This window comes from Lepidochelys kempii, chromosome 16 (assembly GCF_965140285.1).
Source record: "Lepidochelys kempii isolate rLepKem1 chromosome 16, rLepKem1.hap1, whole genome shotgun sequence".
In the NCBI taxonomy this organism is placed as follows: Eukaryota; Metazoa; Chordata; order Testudines; family Cheloniidae; genus Lepidochelys; species Lepidochelys kempii.
In genome coordinates this window covers 24604907-24628374 of record NC_136395.1, presented here as the reverse complement: position 1 = coordinate 24628374, position 23468 = coordinate 24604907, and the positions used below count along the sequence as shown (strand labels likewise).

At 47.6% G+C, this 23468-nt stretch overlaps 1 protein-coding gene across 14 annotated transcripts in view; it reads right to left on the bottom strand.

Annotated features, from left to right (window-relative positions):
• The window catches only part of DAB2IP (DAB2 interacting protein), a 275146-nt gene that overhangs the window by 73060 nt on the left and 178618 nt on the right, over positions 1 to 23468 (bottom strand). For all 14 annotated transcript variants that reach the window (XR_012155308.1, XR_013634766.1, XM_073314876.2 and 11 more), the window contains one exon: positions 10192 to 10345. Coding sequence is in view for 12 of the 14 variants with exons in the window: in XM_073314876.2 (XP_073170977.1) it covers positions 10192 to 10345 (154 nt within the window). In the remaining 2 variants the exon portion in view is untranslated. The remainder of the gene's footprint in view (positions 1 to 10191; positions 10346 to 23468) is intronic.

Below are 23468 nucleotides of genomic sequence, written 5' to 3'. Positions count from 1 at the left end.
ATTGGCTGTTTCCTGACTCGAATCTTCAAGGATTAGCTCCACCACATCCCCCCCCAGTGTAGCATTATCATCCCGCAGCATCTTCATAATCCACTGTACAGAAAATGTCTTGGTTACCCTGGCCTCTGACTTTGGCAGCCCCTTCTGCCTTGACATTTCTTGCTCGGAGCTCGTTTTCTGGGACATCAGTTCACATTTTCCTCATTAGTATTCTCATGTGCAGAACGGTGTCGTGGCTTTCAACCACTGTCTCAGCCACCTTCAGTTCTTCTCTCTGCCATCTGCAGACTTGAACCCAAGCTTTCAAAATTCTAATCCATGGAAGCCGTTGCTGTTCTCACTGACCTCTGCTGAGGCCAACATCCTTTGTTAAATCAGACCTGAGCCCTCAGATAACAGGACACCTACAGTAGCTAAGCTCAGAGGCTGAAGGGAGGACCTTCGGGGGATGAGATTTATTCTAGGGGACATTAGGGGACTCTGTCTTTCCAATAACTTAAACAAAATCTGTGCCCCAGTAACAAAATAACTAAAGACAATTATGGTTTCGTTTTCCAATTTTCACATCGGCAGTAAGACAGATGCTTGGAACCAAACATACATTGTTGTTCATCTCTTTTAAAACAAGGGTGGAAATGTGGTGGTCTGATGAATGAGTGGATCTGCAGCGCACCTCAGTTCTATCAGCACCCCCTGCTAGTCTAGTCCTAGCCCCCGCAAGACAGTCACTGTGTGTTCCTCCACTCTGCCTGTGCTAATTCAAATCCTCTGCCTCTACACATCACACAGTGGCGTAGTGGTCTTGAGAGGCAGACTAATGCCCATTAGGGATTAAGGTGAGACCTGCAAACTCCTTTCACTTCTGAAGCCAGTATTTGAACGAGGGTCTCCAGAGATGTTAGAGGAGGGCAGGAACACAACACACCATTTAGCTTTCACCTTCAGCATTTCCCTATAGAGGCTGGCTGATGAGTACCCATCAGTCATAAAACACTGTCCTTTTTGTTTTCTCAAAAAGAAAAGGAGTACTTGTGGCACCTTAGAGACTAACCAATTTATTTGAGCATGAGCTTTCGTGAGCTACAGCTCACTTCATCGGATGCATACCGTGGAAATTGCAGAAGACATTATATACACACAGAGACCATGAAACAATACCTCCTCCCACCCTACTGTCCTGCTGGTAATAGCTTATCTAAAGTGATCATCAAGTTGGGCCATTTCCAGCACAAATCCAGGTTTTCTCACCCTCCGCCCCCCCCACACAAACTCACTCTCCTGCTGGTAATAGCCCATCCAAAGTGACCACTCTCTTCACAATGTGTATGATAATCAAGGTGGGCCATTTCCTGCACAAATCCAAGTTCTCTCACTCCCTCACCCCCCTCCAAAAACCACACACACAAACTCACTCTCCTGCTGGTAATAGCTTATCTAAAGTGAACATCAAGTTGGGCCATTTCCAGCACAAATCCAGGTTTTCTCACCCTCCGTTCCCCTCCCCCCCCACAAACTCACTCTCCTGCTGGAGACAGTCTCTACGTAAAAGAATAAATGGACACAAATCAGATGTCAAGAATTATAACGTTCATAAACCAGTCGGAGAACACTTCAATCTCTCTGGTCACGCAATCACAGACATGAAGGTCGCTATCTTACAACAAAAAAACTTCAAATCCAGACTCCAGCGAGAAACTGCTGAATTGGAATTCATTTGCAAATTGGATACTATTAATTTAGGCTTAAATAGAGACTGGGAGTGGCTAAGTCATTATGCAAGGTAGCCTATTTCCCCTTGTTTTTTCCTAACCCCCCCCTCCAGATGTTCTGGTTAAACTTGGATTTAAACTTGGAGAGTGGTCAGTTTGGATGAGCTATTGCCAGCAGGAGAGTGAGTTTGTGTGTGTGTGTGTGTTTCGGGGGGGAGGGGGGGGAGAAAGCCTGGATTTGTGCTGGAAATGGCCCACCTTGATTACCATGCACATTGTAGGGAGAGTGGTCACTTTGGATGAGCTATTACCAGCAGGAGAGTGACTGTGTGTGTGTATGGGGGTGGGAGGGTGAGAAAACCTGGATTTGTACTGGAAATAGCCCACCTTGATTACCATGCACATTGTAGGGAGAGTGGTCACTTTGGATAAGCTATTACCAGCAGGAGAGTGAGTTTGTGTGTGTGGTTTTTGGAGGGGTGTGAGGGGGTGAGAGAACCTGGATTTGTGCAGGAAATGGCCCACCTTGATTATCATACACATTGTGAAGAGAGTGGTCACTTTGGATGGGCTATTACCAGCAGGAGAGTGAGTTTGTGTGTGTGTGTGGGGGGGGGGGGGGCGGAGGGTGAGAAAACCTGGATTTGTGCTGGAAATGGCCCAACTTGATGATCACTTTAGATAAGCTATTACCAGCAGGACAGTGGGGTGGGAGGAGGTATTGTTTCATGGTCTCTCTGTGTATATAATGTCTTCTGCAGTTTCCACGGTATGCATCCGATGAAGTGAGCTGTAGCTCACGAAAGCTCATGCTCAAATAAATTGGTTAGTCTCTAAGGTGCCACAAGTACTCCTTTTCTTTTTGCAAAGACAGACTAACACGGCTGTTACTCTGAAACCTGTCTTTTTGTTTTCTGGCATTCTTTCCTTCCTCCACAGGATTTCTAAACAGCCACTATACTTGTAAGGGAATTCTGCGCCACTGTGCATGCACAGAATTTACGTCCCCCACAGATTTCTTTGCTTCCCCGCAGAAAATGTGACTTTCTGATGGAGAAGCAAAAGGACCTCCACAGCAGTATGTTTTGGGCACCCAGGGCAGCCGACAGAGAAGGAAATCACTGTGGGGCAAGGGGCGGAACTGGGGAAGACCCAGCTGGTGGCTCCTACTGTGTACCAGGCTCAGCTGCTAGTCCTGACTGGGCTGGGGAAGGACGGGACTTCCTCTTCCCCTGCACGGCATTTGGGCCTGAGTTAGACCCACCCCCAGATTTCTTTCCCAGCTGAAGGAAGCTCTGCAAACTCCCCCACCTGCGCTTCCTGCACCCATCACTCCTCAGCTGCAGGGGGAGGGATCACTGTACAGGGAGCTGCTCCCCTATCCACCCAACCCCCATGCAGCCAGACCCCCTCACCAAGCCTAAGCCCACTCTACCCAGAACTCCCCCGATGAGCCCCACTCCCCCAGCATCTGGACCCCCCATGGAGCTCCCCACACCCCGATCCCTCCCTGCTGAGCCCCAACCACCTTCACCTGGATCCCCCTGCAGAGTCCCATTGCATTCAAATACCCCAACAAGCCTCTGCGCATCCAGATCCCCCACTGAGCTGCCCATATGCAGATTGCCCAACACAGAACTCTCTCAACCCACACCTGGATCTCCCCCCCCCCCCACTAAGCCCCTCCACACTTGGATCCTGCCTTGGTGAGCCTGCCTGCCCACACCTGATGCACATGGCATGGAGGGGCAGGGCCCTTGGGTGTTTCTGGGGCAGAACTGGTCCTTGCACTGTGTCAGGATTGGGTGCAGCTTCACTGCTGAATCTGTGTCCCCCAGAGGGGGAGAGCTGCACAGTGATCTCCCACATTCTTATAGCCAGTGGCCTGTGCTTCCCAATGCCATGCTGGAGCCTCCACATTTATCTGACAAATAAAATTTGCAGAATTTTAAAATATTGTGCATAGAATTTTTATTTTTTTGGTGCAGAATGCCCTCAGAAGTACCATTACTATGTTCTGTTTTCCTATACAACTCTTCTTGATCAAACTCACTTAAAAATAAAACGTGCTTCCCCCTTACAAGTACATGATTTGTATAATTCCCCTCTCAGTCAACTTTCTACAAGTACTGTTCATATCCCTTGCTCTGCTCTTGTGTGCTGAGCAGAATTGGTAAACAATTCTTATATTATGGATGTCACATCTATTTTCCATCTAGCTTTATTTTATCTTTCTTGAGTGGAATGTAATAGAGGCTGTATAATTTACAAAACTGTTCTCCTCCTGACCTACTGCACTTGCTCAATCCTCCAGAGAGCAAATCACACTGGAAAATTTATGCCTTCTTCTTGCTTTAGGGCTTATGTTTGGGGATAATCTTCTTTTAAAAAGTATTTTCCATTTTGCCTCTTTACATTTTAAGAAATTATTTTTAAATTTCAACTTGCTGCTAATTTCTACAACAACAAAAATTAAACCAACCTCAGCTGCTGGTTCACCATTAATAAACACCAGGTTGTCCCTATCTAGCGCAATCTGCCAAAGGAACACTTCCCTCTCCCCATCACTACACTCTCAAGTATGTCTACATTGCAGTTGAAGGGGTGACCGGGGCTCGGGTAGGCATACCTGCATTAGGTTTAATTTAGCTAGCTTGCTAAAAACAGCAGTGAAGATGCAGCAGGGCAGGCTTCAGTGCAGGTTAGCAAAAAGGGTATGTACCAAGGGGACAGGCGGGCTTGTCCATCCTCTCCCAAAGCCTGCACCACTGTGTCTTCACTGCTACTTTTAGCGAGCTAGGTAGGTTAAAGCTAGTGCAGGTATGCCTGCTCACATCTCTAACAGCAGTGCAGACATAATCTAAGGCGTGACCCAAGTACGGGCTTTCGCCATTGTCTTCCCTTCCACCCCTGAATAAAAACGCGGTGCCCATCTTTCAGAGCAGCAGCAGCGATGACAACCCTCTTGCTGGAAGGAGATGGCTTCCCTGCTCTATAACCAGCTGCTGTGGTGCACAATAATGAGCTGCCCTCCACACCACAGGATAATAGGTTCCCTAATGGCATGTTGCATTACTGACTCACATGCTGGTTTGTGTGCGCACCACTGCCCTCTGCAAGATGGAGACCTACTGAAGTACCAGTAACTACGTTGCCCTCTCTGAGCCCTGGTCTACACTAGCACTTTAGGTCGAATTTAGCAGCATTAAATCGATGTAAACCTGCACCCGTCCACACGATGAAGCCCTTTATTTCGAATTAAAGGGCTCTTAAAATCGATTTCCTTACTCCACCCCTGACAAGTGGATTAGTGCTCAAATCGGCCTTCCCGGGTCGAATTTGGGGTACTGTGGACACAATTCGATGGTATTGGCCTCCGGGAGCTATCCCAGAGTGCTCCATTGTGACCACTCTGGACAGCACTCTCAACTTAGATGCACTGGCCAGGTAGACGGGAAAAGAACCGCAAACTTTTGAATCTCATTTCCTGTTTGGCCAGCGTGGCAAGCTGCAGGTGACCATGCAGAGCTCATCAGCAGAGGTGACCATGATGGAGTCCCAGAATCGCAAAAGAGCTCCTGCATGGACTGAACGGGAGGTACAGGATCTGATCGCTGTATGGGGAGAGGAATCTGTGCTATCAGAACTCCGTTCCAGTTTTCAAAATGCCAAAACCTTTGTCAAAATCTCCCAGGGCATGAAGGACAGAGGCCATAACAGGGACCCGAAGCAGTGCCGTGTGAAACTTAAGGAGCTGAGGCAAGCCTACCAGAAAACTAGAGAGGCGAACGGCCACTCCGGGTCAGAGCCCCAAACATGCCGCTTCTCTGATGAGCTGCATGCCATTTTAGGGGGTTCAGCCACCACTACTCCAGCCATGTTGTTTGACTCCTTCAATGGAGATGGAGGCAACATGGAAGCAGGTTTTGGGGACGAAGAAGATGATGATGATGAGGAGGTTGTAGATAGCTCACAGCAAGCAAGCGGAGAAACCAGTTTTCCCGACAGCCAGGAACTGTTTCTGATTCTGGACCTGGAGCCAGTACCCCCCGAACCCACCCAAGGCTGCCTCCTGGACCCGGCAGGCGGAGAAGGGACCTCCGGTGAGTGTACCTTTTAAAATACTATACATGGTTTAAAAGCAAGCATGTGAAAGGATTAATTTGCCCTGGCATTTGCGGCTCTCCTGGATGTACTCCCAAAGCCTTTGCAAAAGGTTTCTGGGGAGGGCAGCCTTATTCAGTCCTCCATGGTAGGACACTACCACTCCAGGCCAGTAACACGTACTCGGGAATCATTGTACAACAAAGCATTGCAGTGTATGTTTGCTGGCGTTCAAACAACATCCGTTCTTTATCTCTCTGTGTTATCCTCAGGAGAGTGAGATATCATTCATAGTCACCTGCTTGAAATAGGGTGCTTTTCTTCAGGGGACACTCAGAGGTGCCCGTTCCTGCTGGGCTGTTTGCCTGTGGCTGAACAGAAATGTTCCCCGCTGTTAGCCACGGGGAGGGGGGAGCGTTGAGGGGGTAGCCATGGGGAGGGGGGAGGCAAAATGTGACCTCGTAACGAAAGCACATGTGCTATGTATGTAATGTTAACAGCAAGGTTTACCCTGAAAGGAGTGTAGCCACTGTTTTATAAAATGTGTCTTTTTAAATACCGCTGTCCCTTTTTTTTCCTCCACCAGCTGCATGTGTTTCAATGATCACAGGATCTTCTCCTTCCCAGAGGCTAGTGAAGATTAGAAAGAAAAAAAACACACTCGTGATGAAATGTTCTCTGAGCTCATGCTGTCCTCCCACACTGACAGAGCACAGACGAATGCGTGGAGGCAAATAATGTCAGAGTGCAGGAAAGCACAAAATGACCGGGAGGAGAGGTGGCAGGCTGAAGAGAGTAAGTGGCGGGCTGAAGAGAGTAAGTGGCGGGCTGAAGCTCAAATGTGGCGGCAGCGTGACGAGAGGAGGCAGGATTCAATGCTGAGGCTGCTGGAGGATCAAACCAGTATGCTCCAGTGTATGGTTGAGCTGCAGCAAAGGCAACTGGAGCACAGACTGTCACTACAGCCCCTGTGTAACCAACCACCTCCTCCCCAAGTTCCATAGCCTCCACACCCAGACGCCCAAGAACATGGTGGGGGGCCTTCGGCCAACCAGCCACTCTACCACAGAGGATTGCCCAAAAAACAGAAGGCTGGCATTCAATAAATTTTAAAGTTGTAAACTTTCAAAGTGCTGTGTGGCATTTTCCTTCCCTCCTCCACCACCCCTCCTGGGCTACCTTGGTAGTCATCCCCCTATTTGTGTGATGAATGAATAAAGAATGCATGAATGTGAAGCAACAATGACTTCATTGCCTCTGCAAGCGATGATCGAAGGGAGGAGGGGAGCGTGGTTAGCTTACAGGGAAGTAGAGTGAACCAAGGGCTGGGGGGTTTCATCAAGGAGAAACAAACAGAACTTTCACACCGCAGCCTGGCCAGTCATGAAACTGGTTTTCAAAGCTTCTCTGATGTGTACCGCGCCCTCCTGTGTTCTTCTAACCACCCTGGTGTCTGGCTGCGCGTAACCGGCAGCCAGGCGATTTGCCTCAACCTCACACCCCGCCATAAACGTCTCCCCCTTACTCTCACAGATATTGTGGAGCACACAGCAAGCAGTAATAACAGTGGGAATATTGGTTTCGCTGAGATCTAAGCGAGTCAGTAAACTGCGCCAGCGCGCCTTTAAACGTCCAAATGCACATTCTACCACCATTCTGCACTTGCTCAGCCTATAGTTGAACAGCTCCTTACTACTGTCCAGGCTGCCTGTGTACGGCTTCATGAGCCAGGGCATTAAGGGGTAGGCTGGGTCCCCAAGGATAACTATAGGCATTTCAACATCCCCAACAGTTATTTTCTGGTCTGGGAATAAAGTCCCTTCCTGCAGCTTTTGAAACAGACCAGAGTTCCTGAAGATGCGAGCGTCATGTACCTTGCCCGGCCATCCCACATTGATGTTGGTGAAACGTCCCTTGTGATCCACCAGTGCTTGCAGCACTATTGTAAAGTACCCCTTGCGGTTTATGTACTCGCCGGCTTGGTGCTCCGGTGTCAAGATAGGGATATGGGTTCCGTCTATGGCCCCACCACAGTTAGGGAATCCCATTCCAGCAAAGCCATCCACTATGACCTGCACATTTCCCAGGGTCACTATCCTTGATATCAGCAGATCTTTGATTGCGTGGGCTACTTGCATCACAGCAGCCCCCACAGTAGATTTGCCCACTCCAAATTGATTCCCAACTGACCGGTAGCTGTCTGGCGTTGCAAGCGTCCACAGGGCTATCGCCACTCGCTTCTCAACTGTGAGGGCTGCTCTCATCCTGGTATTCATGCGCTTCAGGGTAGGGGAAAGCAAGTCACAAAGTTCCATGGAAGTGCCCTTACGCATGCGAAAGTTTCGCAGCCACTGGGAATCATCCCAGACCTGCAACACTATGTGGTCCCACCAGTCTGTGCTTGTTTCCCAAGCCCAGAATCAGCGTTCCACCGCATGAACCTGCCCCATTAGCACCATGATACCCACATTGCCAGGGCCTGTGCTTTGAGACAAGTCTGTGTCCGTGTCCATGTCCTCATCACTCTCGTCACCACACTGACGTCGCCTACTCGCCCGGTTTCACTCTGCCAGGTTCTGGTGCTGCATATACTGCTGGATAATGCGTGTGGTGTTTAATGTGCTCCTAATTGCCAAAGTGAGCTGAGCGGCCTCCATGCTTGCCTTGGTATGGCGTCCGCACAGAAAAAAGGCGCGGAACGATTGTCTGCCGTTGCTCTGATGGAGGGAGGGGCGACTGACAACATGGCTTACAGGGTTGGCTTACAGGGAATTAAAATCAACAAAGGGGGTGGCTTTACATCAAGGAGTATTTCAGGCAGGACTTCACAGAGGGTTCCAATAAGAAATGGTGCACCTAAGTAATTGTTCTTATTGGAACAAGCAGGTTGGTCTGGCCTCTGATTGATACATGGCTAGATTTACCTAGCTGCACCTTCTCTGTGAGTGACTGCAGTGTGACCTAGAGGAATGAGTCCCCTAGATGGGGGAGGGGGGGGAAGCAAATGGGTACAAAACAAATCTGGTTTATTTCTTGTTTTGATCCACTCCATCTATCTTTTACATCTTTGGCTGGCAGCAGACGGTGCAGAAGGACTGCAAGCCATCCACATCTCATGGCTGCTCGGCAGAAGTTGGTGCAGTAGAACTGCTAGCCATCCTCATCTGTTGCCTGCCTTGCAGAAGATGGTAGAGTAGGACTGCTAGCAATCCGTATCGCCTGCCTGCTCACCATAAGATGGTTCAATAGGACTGACTGCAGGACTAAAGAGAATGACCCGGTCAAGTCACTCCAGATTTAGTCCCTGTGCCCAATTCTGCCCAGGCGCTCCTGGCCGCACCTCGGACATGACGATGACGGCTACCAGTCCTATTGCACCGTCTGCTGCCACAAGGCAATGGGTTGATGCTTCTGTGTAGCAATGCAGTACCACGTCTGCCAGCACCCAGGAGACATACGGTGACGGTTACCTGAGTGGGCTCCATGCTTGCCGTGGTATGGCGTCTGCACAGGTAACTCAAGAAAAAAGGTGCGAAACGATTGTCTGCTGCTGTTTTCACGGAGGGAGGGAGGGAAGGGGGGGCCTGACGATATGTACCCAGAACCACCCGTGACAATGTTTTAGCCCCATCAGGCATTGGGATCTCAACCCAGAATTCCAGTGGGCAGCGGACACTGCGGGAACTGTGGGATAGCTACCCACAGTGCAACACTCCGGAAGTCGACGCTTGCCTCGGTCCTGTGGAAGCACTCCGCCGAGTTAATGCACTTAGAGCATTTTCTGTGGGGACACACACACTTGAATATATAAAACTGATTTCTAAAAAAATGACTTCTATAAATTCGACCTAATTTCGTAGCGTAGACATACCCTTAGCTATCGCCTGCTAGGATATAAAACCCAATAATACTCCAGCTCACAGAGATCTCCCTTTTACTCAAGCAACAGAAGCCTGATGTTTTTGGATAATAAGGTCCTGAATTCTATCTCCATGGACAACAGTGTACGAAGCCCATGCAGCCACAGAATAGAGAACTGCAGGTTATGTTGTCTATATGACTATGGATTATTTATCTATGTTCTATGAGGGCATGGACTGTGTTTAGGACTGCTGGGTAGCTCTCCAAGCAGCAGGTCCTGCTACCACTGTAAAATGGGGTCAGAGCTCTCATTTTATTGGTATATTTTTCCCAACAGAATTTTTTTTTACAGAGCACACACAAACTCTCATTGAAACAACTGTCTCCATTAGACATTGCTCTGATAAACGAAAGATCACACCAGAGATGTTTATAAGGCAAGAAGATTCCCCCACACTACTCATCAAACAGATACCTTCCAACACCATGTTGTAGGATGGACACAAAAGCCTCTTACCTCAAAACAATAGTCCTGCCCCAGAATGCTACTGTGAACTGGCTTGATGACCACTTCTTCCTCCATACTGAGATCCAGAGCCTCAACAGCACTACTGGGGCTGAGCAAAGACTCGTGGGAGCGTGATTCTTTCAGCCTCGGCATTAGATGGGATCTAGAGGAAGAACACAATGACATCAGTCGCATCTGTTCTCCGCAGAGAGCTGATTAGGTGCATGTGTTTCAAGTCAATCTACAAAACCACTGGGAATTTTTTTGCATGAGATAACAGGCCCGTTGGGGACTGCTCTGCAACCCCCTTTGTAATTTGGTACAGAGGCTGCATTATGAAGAGGTTTATAATAAAATGTTGGTTTACTTCACTCTGATGCTGTAGGAGAAGGAAGTGCAGCAGGAGTCCATGTTTGTAGATGCACACAACACGTCTCCCTGCAAAGATGTCTGTGTTTTTTTGCAGGTACACAACCCCTGTTGCATCAGACTTTGCAAATTCAGCCCTCAGAGTTAAATGAGGTCAGTTTGGTAGGTTGGCACTGCAGGACAGAACAGTCACCAGTCCCGCTTTAACACACTCACCAACACTAGGATACACGGTGCACGTGCCATATGCCCCACGCCATGAGGTGATCTGTATGGACTATATCTCTACTGCCATATGCTGTGATCGTAGCAGGGACTGCAGATTTAAACAGGGTTGGGCCTGGTCCACACTTGGACGGGAGATCCCCCTCACATGGGGTTTCATCTCACGCTATTTCACAGCCACCAGCCCCAGGTGACAGTAGAAAGTTGTACTAACGGTGCTTTCTTCAAAGCCCCAAAAGATTTGGATTTTATTCAGATTGGGTCTCCCACTTGGGAATACAGAGCTGCGGACGGAGTGCTGCAGGGAGAATGCTAACACGTGGGAAGCATGCAGGACCCCAGGTACCCCGAGACACAGCATTGCACCTCCATCTTCATTTGCAAGGAAAGCACAAATTCCTATCATGGGCGGAGCCAGTGGCTGGATTAACACTTTGCAGCTGATGTGCCCATCCTGACTGTTACAGACACATCCACGTGAAGGAGAGAGGTGGAAAACAGGACCTGAGAGCCCTACAGACTCATTTCAATGCCCTGGAGGTGCATGGGCAGCATTTAACAGCAGGGAAGTCTGCAGGTGGTGAACAATGCACAATTTTCAGCAAGGATCAGTACAGACAATGGTGCAAGTAACTGTTAATGAGGAATCAGAGAGGGCATGGGGAAAATATGAGGCTTTGGAGGAAAAATTAAAAAAATATAAAAGGGCAGCAGGAAAAGAAACATGAGGGCAAATGAAACGGTCATTATCTCAAGTCTACACAATATAAAACACTTCTACTGAGGCCAGATCTGAGAAACTGACTCTAATAACTTTGACCTTTAGAACCCATGGCAACAGTCTCAGTGTCTCTCAGAGAAGCTGTGAGTGTGTGTGGTCTGTCTGTAAGGGACAGCATTTAGGCTGCTTCAAAGGACAGGACTTTGCAAAGTGAAGGGATTTTAGCCTTTATTTTTAACACTGTCCTCAACACACAAAGTGATGCAATTCACATGCATTGTTTCAGATTGCTTCATCTGTGTGAATTCAGTTTTGCCATTCTCAGGAACAAAGCTGAAAGAAACACTAAGAAATGCCGGCCACGTATACAAAATTCACCATTTTCAGTCAGATGCCACACGGAGACGAGAAAACAGCCAACAGTAGTGCCAAAAATAAACCAGGTACTTTGCGAGCTTAGCCATAAAGGTTCATTCCACGAGCAGGCCCTGAGGTGATAAAGGTTCAGACTTCATCTGGTTTGTCTAGTTAAAAGTGCCAGACTGACAGCCCTGCGAAGTGAAGCCCCCTATTTTTCTGCAGAACCGATGCAACACAGACAACATTAACCAAAGGGGAGGGACAGTATCTGAGGGTTAATAGACAGCTCAGTCTCCATGGGCTGTTCAGTCTTTTGTGCTCTCTATTGAGGCTGACAGCCAAGACCAATTGTGGTGGTATCTAATAATGTGTCCACTGGGAACTGCACTAAGATGACCATCAAACACATTTCACACAGGACATCAAGCAGCCCTCAGAAGCTAATAATCTTTGGTCCTTACTGATTTGGGCCGGATTAGAACCAGCGATTTAGAAACAAAAGGCTGTAAATCCCATTAGCAATCCTCTAAACTGTCCACTCAACCTGGAGCACTCTTGCAAGTAAAACTGATCTTTAGGAACTGAGCCAAGTCTCACTGTGATTTTCCAGTAGTTTGTGGCAATTTAATACTATTTTAGAAGAAAAGGGGCCCACATCCTTATTCCCTGAATGATTCTGCAAAGTAACTCTAATGCACCTAGATCGATCAAGTTAACCCCGGCTGCGAGTGCTAGAGAGAAATATCTGGAAACTGTGGAGCTGATAGCATAAACCATTAACCAACTGCTAAAGAACTAACCACGGTAACATTTATATTAAGTCTTACTTTCTATAATTTAGGGAAAAATCTAGGAAATCTAAGCAATCAGACTGAGGCTCAAATTCTTAGTGTGTGTAAAGTTCCGGCAATATGAACTCAGAATTCAATAAGCACATATTGTATGTATATATACACACACATTACCAAGCCATGAATCTGTATTGCTGTTCTCCCAGTTTAGCAAACATTGCAACAAAATCAGTCAGAAGTTGCAGGTGTGGGCATGTGTGTAGAAGTGCACGTGTGTAGTGGAGGGAACCTGAGGGGGGAGAACTTTTCATGTTACATTGTTATTTAACAGTGGTTTGCTTCAGAATATCATCTACATATATTTAAGCAATGAAGGACACTACAATAGGACTATGTTATGTCATTATCAACTTCAACAGCGTTCACATTATACCCATAGTTTACGGCACCGTCATACATTAAGAAACTGTACAGTCATTGGGATTTTTTCATAAAAATAAAAGTGGCCGGGGGTCAGATTGCACTGGGGAAAGTTACCTCACCATTGAAGCAACCCCTCCAGGACAGGCATGAACACTGCTTGGGCAGGATCTCCCAGGACAGTCTGACACCATTCACCAGCACAAAAGTCTCACACACACACACACACACACAATTAAAAATCAATAAAGGCTACTCCCCATGCTTCCCGTAACCCTCTGAAACTTGCCGCTGTCCAGACTGCCTGCTACAAGCAATGAATGCTTTGTAGAATGTGGACATATACTGGATGTCTGCAAAGGGCACAGTACCCTTTCATTTTAATACCCTCTTCTAGTGAAGGAAAATTTGTCATGTCCTTTAGTGGGTGACATGACATTTGCTGCAGGGATCCATTTACTGGCAGCTGTTTGTAACTCCCTGTCTTAGTGCCCATGGTTGTGCAGGCTTCCCTTCTGTGTGAACAGTAATAAGAAATTCCCGCTAATGCCATGAATTGCCTGGCTGACTCACTGCGGAGAGGGCACTATTATTCTTACTGAAACAATAATTCTGCTGTCCTGGTCACTTGGGAGAGAGAATAAAAGTCAGCCACATGCACATTAAAGATGAAGCAGCTGAGAGGTATAATGTTTTCACAGCTAACGCACAAGAGACCTGGAATGCTTGGGCTGAGCCTGCTCTAACTGAAGAGGGGCAGCAATTTGAGAACAAAAAAATAATTCTGACTTCGGAGGTTGGGAAAAGTGCAGGATTAACAATGGTGCGGTGTGAAGGCCACTCTAATCAGAGAGCTGGTGCAGCAGGGGTAGCATCTGTGTGAGCCTTCTGCACTTACTGCTCTGCCCTGGGCCTAGGAGACACCTACCTCTAGCCTGAAGGGACAGCTCTGTCGCCAGCTCCCTGCAGAGGAACCACGTGTGAGCAAAGTCGTCTCACAATGGGCACGTGATCATACAACGTGCTGCCAGTTCGGAGGGACAATTGCAATGCAGATATTCCTAGCACGTCTCCAATATTTTAGATAGTTTGGAAAGAGCTGGCTGAGGAGCTTGCTGGACCGTTAATGCTGATTTTCAATAAGTCTTGGATCACTGGGGAAGTTCCAGGAGACTGCAGGAAAGCTCATGGTGTGCCAATATTTAAAAAGGGTAAATGGGATGACCTGGGCAATTATAGGTCTGTCAGCCTGACATTGCTCCCGGGCAAGATAATGGAGCGGCTGATACTAGACTCAATTAATAAAGAATTAAAGGAGGAGGATTAATTAATGCCAATTAACGTGAGTTTACATACACTAGATCCTGTCAAACTAACTTGATATTTTTTTTGATGAGATTATAAATTTGGCTGATAAAGGTAATAGGGTTGACGTAATATACTTAGACTTCTCTAAGGCATTTGAATTGGTGCTGCATGACATTTTGATTAAAAAACTAGAATGATACACAATTAACATGGCACAAGTTAAATGGATTAAAAATTGGCTAGCTAATAGGTCTCAAAATGTAACTGCAAATGGGGAATAGTCACAGAGTGGGTCTTTTCCAGTGGGGTCCCTCAGGTATCAGTTCTTGGCCCTACATTATTTAACATTTTTATCTACAGCCTGGAAGAAAACAAAAAATCATCACTGATAACGTTTACAGAGGTTACTAAAAATCAAGAGACAGTCAGGTCCCTGATTCAAAGCAATGTGATCATTTGGTAAACGGGGTACAAGCAAACAATGTGTGTTTTAATACAGCTAAATGCAAATGTATCCATCTCAGGACAAAGAATGCAGGCCACACTTACAGAATGGGGGACTCTACCCAGGGAAGCAGTGACTCTGACAAAGATTTGGGGGGTCGTCGTGGAGAATCCAGTGAACACGAGCTCCCAGTGCGATGCTGTGGCCAGAAGAGCTAATGCGATCCGGGGATGCATAACTCGGGGAATCTCAGCTCGGAACAGAAAGATTATTTTACTTCTGTACTTGGCACTGATGCGACTACTGCTGGAATTCTGTGTCCAGTTCTGGTGTCCACAACTCAAGAAGGATGTTGATAAATTGGAGAGGGTTCAGAGAAGAGGCATGAGAATGATTAAAGAATTAGAAATCATGCCTTTATAGTGACAGAGTTCTTCAAATCTACCTATTTAGCTTACCTCTAGTGATAGTCAAAGAGATCTATTAGATTAACAAAGAGAAGGTCAAGGGGTGCCTTGACAACAGCCTATGTGTCTCTACATGGGGCACAAACATTTAACAATAGGCCCGTCAATCTAGCAGAGAAAGGTATAATGCAATCCAGTGGCTGGTAGTTGAAGCTAGACAAATTTACACTGGAAATAGGGTGTAAATTTTTGCCAGTGAAGGTAATTAACCATTGAAACAATTTACCAAAGGTCAAGGTGGATTATCTATCACTGGCCATTTTAAAATCAAGATTGGACGTTTCTCTAAAAGTGATGCTCTGGGAATTATTTGGGGGAAGTTCTGTGGCATATGTTATACAGGAGGTCAGTCTAGATGATCACAACGGTGCCCTCTGGCTCTGGAATCTACGAACAGCTATGTAAAACAGGTACAGAACTTCTTGTTGTCAGAGCAACCCATGAAATGACCAGAGCATCTGTAAATTCATCCTCTTCCCTTCCTCATTTTCAGAAACTGAGACCACGATAGCCCCCAGCCACCTAACCAAGCAGTAGAGAGAGTGTTCATTTGCTGTATATACACACTTCCAGGACTGGGAGGTGTTTCCTTCAAATCCATCTCCCTACAGTTACATTTTAAAAAATAACATGGGCACACAGCCAATTTCTTTCTTTAACAACACACGATGTATTCTGGCTCCCATCTTGGTTTACATGAGCAAATCAAATTAGGTTGCTGGGCTTTTATAAGTGCAGCAGATAAATCCACCAGGTCACAGACTTCTCATTGGAGGAACTGTGTCTCCGAACAGCACATTGGGTTTGTTTTGCCACGTGCCTTATTTTAATCCTCTTCTGTGTCTCCAAGGTTCAGTTTAAATGGAAGGGGGGGAAATCTCATAAAATATCACAGCAGCTTTAAAGAGAAATAACAGCATTACCCCTCCTGGCACTGTCCTGGAGGGTCCAACAGAGAGGCAGCCAAAAGCTAGTTATTAAAGAAAAAATGTTTACTGCCCAAGACCAGAGAGACAGGATTGTTTTTCTAAATAATAAACCTAATGGAACATTTCAGCATTAAGAGATTCTAATGCTCTTGGCGTGACTCTTTAATAAACAGCCAGAATTAGGGATGCTGAACATTATTATTTAGATTGCAGCGATACTCCAAGCTACTGACGCTTTGTGAGTAAGTTTACATAGGGATAAAAAAACCCACGGATGGTCCGGGTCAGCTGGCTTGGGCTTGCGGGGCCAAAAAATTGCCGTGTGGATATTTGGGCTAGACCCTGAGCTCTGAGAAACTGCAAGGGTCAACCGTCAGCAGGACAGCTAACCTGACTGACAATGTGCCAGGGATCGGTAATGGGGTATGGAGCCTTTCACTTCCACGTCATGAGGTGAATCTAAGCCTAGCAGGTTAATGTCTGCTGGCACAGCTCAGCTGTACACATGAGGGACCATCAGCAGAGCTGAGTCTCTGTGCTCAATTCCAGAACTCGGCCCTCTGCTGAGGCTCCAAACAAGGACAGGGTTTAGGCCTCGTCCACACATGGAGTCATTCCGGTTCGATGTGTGACACTCTCATTATGGAATTTGAGTGTTCACATGGAGTTATTCTGCTGTAGTTAATCTGCTTTAAATCCACATTCTGTCTTATTCTGGAATATTATCTTCCACATGTAGACAAGCTCTTAAAGGGGAAACATCCACATACTATCTCCACAGTTTTAGTTTCAAGCCTCACCTGCCTAATCCACCTGCTGATTTGTGTGTGTTTACAATGATAATTTTCCTGGTTTTTAAAATATTTCCCTCTCCTCTGTTGCTGAAAGGCACCCAACAGGGGAAACTGACTGAGTACAGATAAAGGGGAGGAGCCACAAAGTCCTGTTAACTGCACTAAGTAAACAAATGGAGAAGAAGATGGCTTCTCGAATATCTTCCAGTTCCGCTCTTCAGTGTCCCTTGGAACAGCAGCAGGTAAGAAAGGTCCAGAGAGAAGTGTGATTTCTAAGATGAAGGTTCCCCTTTAACACTAGGAGCAGTGCTGGACACAGAGTGAGGCTGAGACTGTCAGACTTAGTTCACACAGGCCATCCCACTGCCATCAGAGGGTAACATGTTTTGGTTATCTCCCTGCTGGGATCTAGTGGGATCCAGTCTGGTGACCTGGAGGTAAAAGGTTCTGCATCCCATTACCAGTGCTTGGAGCCATCCGGTTCCCCCAGATTTTACTACACCTCCCGGCCAGGTAACTGGTAAACACAGGGAAAATTCATTACCTCAATTCCAAATCACTTATCAAGGTCTAACACTTCTCCCCTCCCACCCACACGGGGGAATCTCTGAGGCTGTTCTGCTGTCCCCTACGTGCACACTACTCCTGTGGGGCGCCCTGCATACACCAGAGAAGCAGAGCCGCCAGGAAGGGATCTGCTGTGCCAAATGGAGAGGAGACTCTAGCTGCCTCCAGCCTGGGGATTAGGGAATGTTTGTTATGACTGAGAGCAAAGTGGACCACTCTGTGGAATTAATTTGCATCATAAAACAAGAGAAGGATTTTGTCCCTTTGCAGCTGAAAATAAATCAAACCTTATCCTCTTTGACTGGCTCAGTAGTTGTATGGGACCTTCCAGCAACAGCGGGAATGAAGTCAGGCTTTTCTGCTCCTGGAACAGACCCCCTGCTACTGGAGAATCTGCTTTATCGGCAGTAGTAGCACGACTTATGTCCTCTGCATGGGGCATCAGTTAACGGTCAGTCACATAATGAACACATAAATTACATTCAATAGGTCCTGCCCTCATTTTGAGGTGAGCCTCAATTTTAACCAACAGGGAAAATAATTACAACCAGAGGGACTCTATCAATTCAAACAAGGCTCCACATTTTGATTTTGTACAAACAAAGCTTCTCAAAACCCGAGCGACGATGCCATTTTAAAAAATCTTTTAAATTATCTGGGAATGCCTGTTTATTTGCTTAACAAAATATTCCTTGGGAAGGACGGTTGTCAAGAACCTGAAAGTGAAACTCATTATAAACAGTGGAGAAGCTAACTTGATTGGTTTGTATTCTGCAAGGTGAGAGAAATTGCAAAAAGCCAAGAAAGAGCACCGAGAGAGAAGAATAAAAGGGAATTCAAAAAATTCGTTCGGTTTCCATAATGTAAAATGTTATCAGCAACCTAGGGAAATCAACGGCTTTCTTGACAGTACAGGACTTGAGACTGGCAATATCCCTTTGAAAGAAACTAAGGGTCTCAACAACGACATATAGAAACACCAGGCCTCATTCTCTTCTCACGCCAGTATAAAGCAGGAGTATCTCCAGTGAAGTTAATGGTATTATCCCTGTGTACAACTGATGTAAGTGAGAGAAGAATCAGGCCCACCATTCTTCAGAGTGGCACAGCAAGGCATGAAGAACTAACAAGTCTCAAATTGCCAAAAGTTACAGGGTGAAATTCTGATCACATTGACACCAGAATGTTCAGGACAAACTCCAGGTATAATGCTGATGTGAAAGCAGAATCAATCACACAGACTTAGGATATTCCATTGCATTGCCAGCCTGCTCTGGAGGTGACGGGGACAGGACCCGGGGCAGGCATAAACGGCCCCACCCCCCTAGCTATTCACTAGGGTCAGAAGTTGCCATGGAGGGGAGGATGAAGGTTTTGCCATAAATATCCCCCTTACTCACTAACATTATTTTGCTGCAACTTGATGCAAGAGGCAGCAGCAGGATGAGGTGGAAAAAGCAAGCCAGGTCTCTTTCCTTCCAGATTGCCCATGAGGAGAGGAGGCTGGCAAACCACACTTCCCTTTAATGCTAAGGTGTCAGCTCCAGGCGCCAGAGCACGGCTGGCTGCTGAAGACAATGATGACGTTTTTAAAAAAGAACAAACATGGGGACCACAGCTGGGACTCTTCTAAAAATAAGCTACTTGGTGGGGAGAAATTGACTAAAAGCAAATTGCAGGCTTGCGTCAAACAATATCAACCACTGTAGTGGTATCACTCTGGGTGAGGTTGCTTCATTCCCACTTCCAGCTCCCGCCATGGACAGTACATCCCCAGGACGTGCCTCCGTGTTAGCACACGACACGTCCCGTCAGTCACCGGGCAGTTCACTCGCGCCAGTGATGTGCTAACCAACTCAGATGTTTCCTTAATCGGCCTGGGGATTTCTGAATCAACGAAAGGCTAAACTGCTGCTCACTCGAATACCTCCTTTTGTAACAAACCAACACATTCTAAGCGGGCATTGATTAGCCACCCTCACAAAGGTCTGCTCCCCATCCGGACCCAGAGCCCATCCTGCATGGGGCTGAGCACAGGAGGGGAATGAAAGGCACCCGGAAGTTTGCAGGAACCAGTCCTGAATCTTTAGCTATTCCTTGTTCTGAGAAGCCCCACCCTCTCGGAGCTGCTGCCTGCTCAGGACTGTACGGACACCTCTACGGACACCGCTTTCTGCAGGCTCTCCATCCTTCACTATTTCTGTTCAGTGCACAGAAAAGTAAAAGCTTCCCCACTTCCCAACCCATTCTACGCTGACACCCATCCAGCCAAAGGCTGCTTTCACACTCCCCCCCATGTGTGCACATGGACACACCCACGCACAGAGAGAGGTCTCTCAATTCCTTACCAAAAGGCCCAGATTTTCAACTCTTCTTAACTCTGCCACAGCTCCTCTGTCCACCAGGCCAGTTGTCTGGCTTTGCAGAAAGCTTATAAAAATCCACCCTCCATAAAAGGAACTCCCCACCATACAAACCTCCTGGAGGTTTTTTCCTGTCCCCCTTTCTCGTCCTATCCCTTCCATAGGCATAGCTGAACTGGATATGCAAAAGCAGTTCAAGCTTCAGCTCAGCTCCTGATGCCATCCGATTGGCTGTTCTGTAGCTGGGTAGGAGAGCTACAATCACCATAAATGTCAACATTAGTACAGTTACTGGTGAGCATTGCTGTGCTGGCCTGGCCTGCTGTTCAGAGCACAGGCATGTGAGGACAAAATATACTAACTAATGCACCCTGGAGAAGGCAGCTCCCCCATCCTCCAGGGGAAGCAATTAAACAGCTGGGCAATGGCCTAATGGCACCATGCTCTGACGCATTCGGTTTAAATCAAGGAAAACATTTGGACAATATCCTGGGAGCTCTTGCAGCTCTGGAAGCGAATGGGAACAGATCTAGTGATTGGGAAGGGCTGGGGTGACTGTACTCCATTGGGGCCTCTATCAGCTTCTGCTTCCAGCTGGCCGGCTCAGATTCTCTCTGCTCAGTGCCGGAGAGGGCTGTAGGGTCCAGGGCATCTGTTCCAGCAGTTAGCTGTGGTAGAAAAGCAGCTATAGAGCAAGAGCTGCCTGTAGCTTCCCCCACACAGAATTAGCTCCATGAGAAATAATGCAGCCAGCCAGCCAAGAGACATGCTGGCCACACACCCACCCTCTGAAATGAGGCCCCTGTAATTCAGAGATGGCATTGTGACCATTAACAACATCTCCTGCAGAAAAATCAGAGATTTCAGAGTAAATCAGAGAGTTTCCCAGAGGAGTCAGGGCACACCAAGGCTGTGTTGCAACACAATCAGCTGTTTGAAAAATATATTCTCCTTACAGAGGTGCTAACACCACTTCGGATGATTACCGCTGAAAACTAGTTTAGAAACCTAATTTGCTTCCTGCCATTCGTGCTCTTCATTTGCTGCTCCTATACAGCCTAGCCAGCAAAACCGGCTCAGGGCCTTTCACCTCATTGTGCAACCTATCTGATCTCCCTGCGGCACGTATTTTTAATATACCTGATATCAAGTCACCACCATGTACTCAGAGCCACACGACCGTTGTGTTTGGATTCACGACACCCCGGGAAAGATTTTCGGTGTTTTCTTTGCAATAAACCTCATGAGAACATTTCTATTCACGACCGATTCTGTACGACCTTTTACTTTTGCAAAAGCTACGCAGTGTCAACTCCTCCCTGATCACGCCCCTTTATGCTCATTTTGAAAGCTCCACTTTATATTAAAATATACTGGAGAAGGGGGGAAATCCAGCAGCCTCCCCAAAGATGAGGTTGCCCAGTATCTTCCAGCTCTAGGGGATGCATGCAACCAAGTGACTGACCTCCGTGCCAGCCCCTTCAATAGCAAAGGCTGGTGTCCGCAGAGGCCACCAAACCCACCTGAGCCTGACAAGATCAGAATCTGCTGCGCCCACCTAAGAATCCTCCCCACTTAAGAGCAGAATGTCAGCCAGCAGCAGGGGACGCTCAGGTGAGTGCTCTGGTTGTCTCTGGCTCTCCTGGTTCGGTGAGCCAGGCTCGGGGTTCGAGAAGAACAGGCACACTCGTGGGTTACACAGTACTTCTTGGTTCCCTTCAGACTGGAATAGATGGAAGTAGCTGCTACCAGCCACTCCCACTCCTTTTCAGTTATGCATCTAAAACTGCCAAATCCAGGCACTGCAGAAAATAAGGGCTGGCCTAAAACAAGCAGCGGGTAAGTCAGTGACGGAAGAGTGCTGGAGCAGGAGAGGAGAGCAAGCAAAGACGAGGGGAGAGAGGTGACACAGTTTGGTACAATGCCCTGGTTTCAGTCCCCCTTCTCCAGCCCACAGCAACACATTTCCACAGCCAGACCGCTGCCGTCATACCGGTGTAGACAGACCCCTCCATTACTCATCGAGAACAAAGTGAGCCTATTTACAGAACGAAAAACCACTTCATGGCACTGTCCCGAGGGTTATTTATGGGGGTTTCCTTTCCCACCTTTCCAAGACTACAGTCCATGTCTGCAGCAAACCATAAATCCCACAGCCAGAAGCAGGGCTGCCCTCGATCGGGGACAATCCCAGCATCCAGCCGCACCTGCTGCTCAGCACTAGAAGGGCATCTCCGAGCCAAGGGGAGGGTCAATAATAATTAATACTTTGCACTTCGAGAAAGCAGGCTGGAAGCTGGCAGATCTCTGAGAAGGGGCACAGCTCCACCTCCCTGGCAGCAGGTACTTCTTGTTCCTGCCCAGTGACCGAGGAGTCAGATCCCCAGACTTCTCCTCCCGCAGCAACCAAGAAGTTGGGTTCGTTCTTCTGAAAAAGGAAGCAAGCAATCTGACGGTGCCAGCTGTGGACTGGGAACCAGGACTCCTGACTCCTGCCCCCTGCTATGACACTACTCATTCTGGGACATTAGGCAAGTCACTTATGTCCCCCCAATTTCCACTCCTGGAAAAGAGGGGAAATGACTCTCCCCTACCTCAGGGGGCTGGATGCCAGCTTTAATTAATGTGTGCTACAGGCTTTGAGATCACTGGGTGGTGGACACTAGTGAAGGACACAGCATTAGTGTGGGACTCGCACAAAAAAGTCCTGTCGTCCTTCAGTCTTTGCTGCTAATAAATTCTAGTTGGGCCCTTTCCTTCCTTCCAAAGTAAATGGCCCCTCACCCCATCCTACCAGCCATGCAGGGACAAGCAGCACGCTTAGCAGAACACCTCCAGTCAACGGATTTCACATTGCTAACTGGACAGACAGAGGCCTGTTTCTTCTCGCAGTCTGCACAGGATTTAGCAGGATCTGGGGGTCTGGCCTCCCCGCAGGGTGCTCTGCAGCAGCCTCACCCTTTGCAAGCAGCCGTGGCATGCAGAGGTGGTTTTGGAGTCCTCGATCTGGGTTTCATAGTTCCTATAAAGAAGGGCACCAGGGTCAGCCTTCTTCCCAGGTTTGGATACATTATTGGGGTAGCCAAAAATAACAAAAAGGCAGCTCCAATCAATCATTCCAGCCCCAGCAGCAACCCTAGGATCCTCAGAGGAGCGTGCTAAGTGCTGGTTTGAGCCTGGGAGGTCCCTGGCATCCTGGAGTCACTCTCGCCTGGAAGAAAGGCTCTCTGCAGAGCTTCTGAATAACGTCACTAAAGTGCTCCAAAGGGAGCCCGTGTCCAACCGTCCCCACTCTCATAAAGCTGCAATAAAGCGTGGCGGTTAGTATGGGAGAGCCAGGGGCTTTGCTCACCTTGTTTCCTTCCGCTCCTTATCTCCTGCTTGCTAAGGTTAAGTTACACTTTTACTAACTCGTTATCATTTTGGCATGGCACTAAAATACAAGACCTGGACTTTGGAACAACTCTGGCACCCCCCACAAGCGGAGAGCCATAGCGACTTGGGTCAGCGGAGAGAGGCAGCGAGCA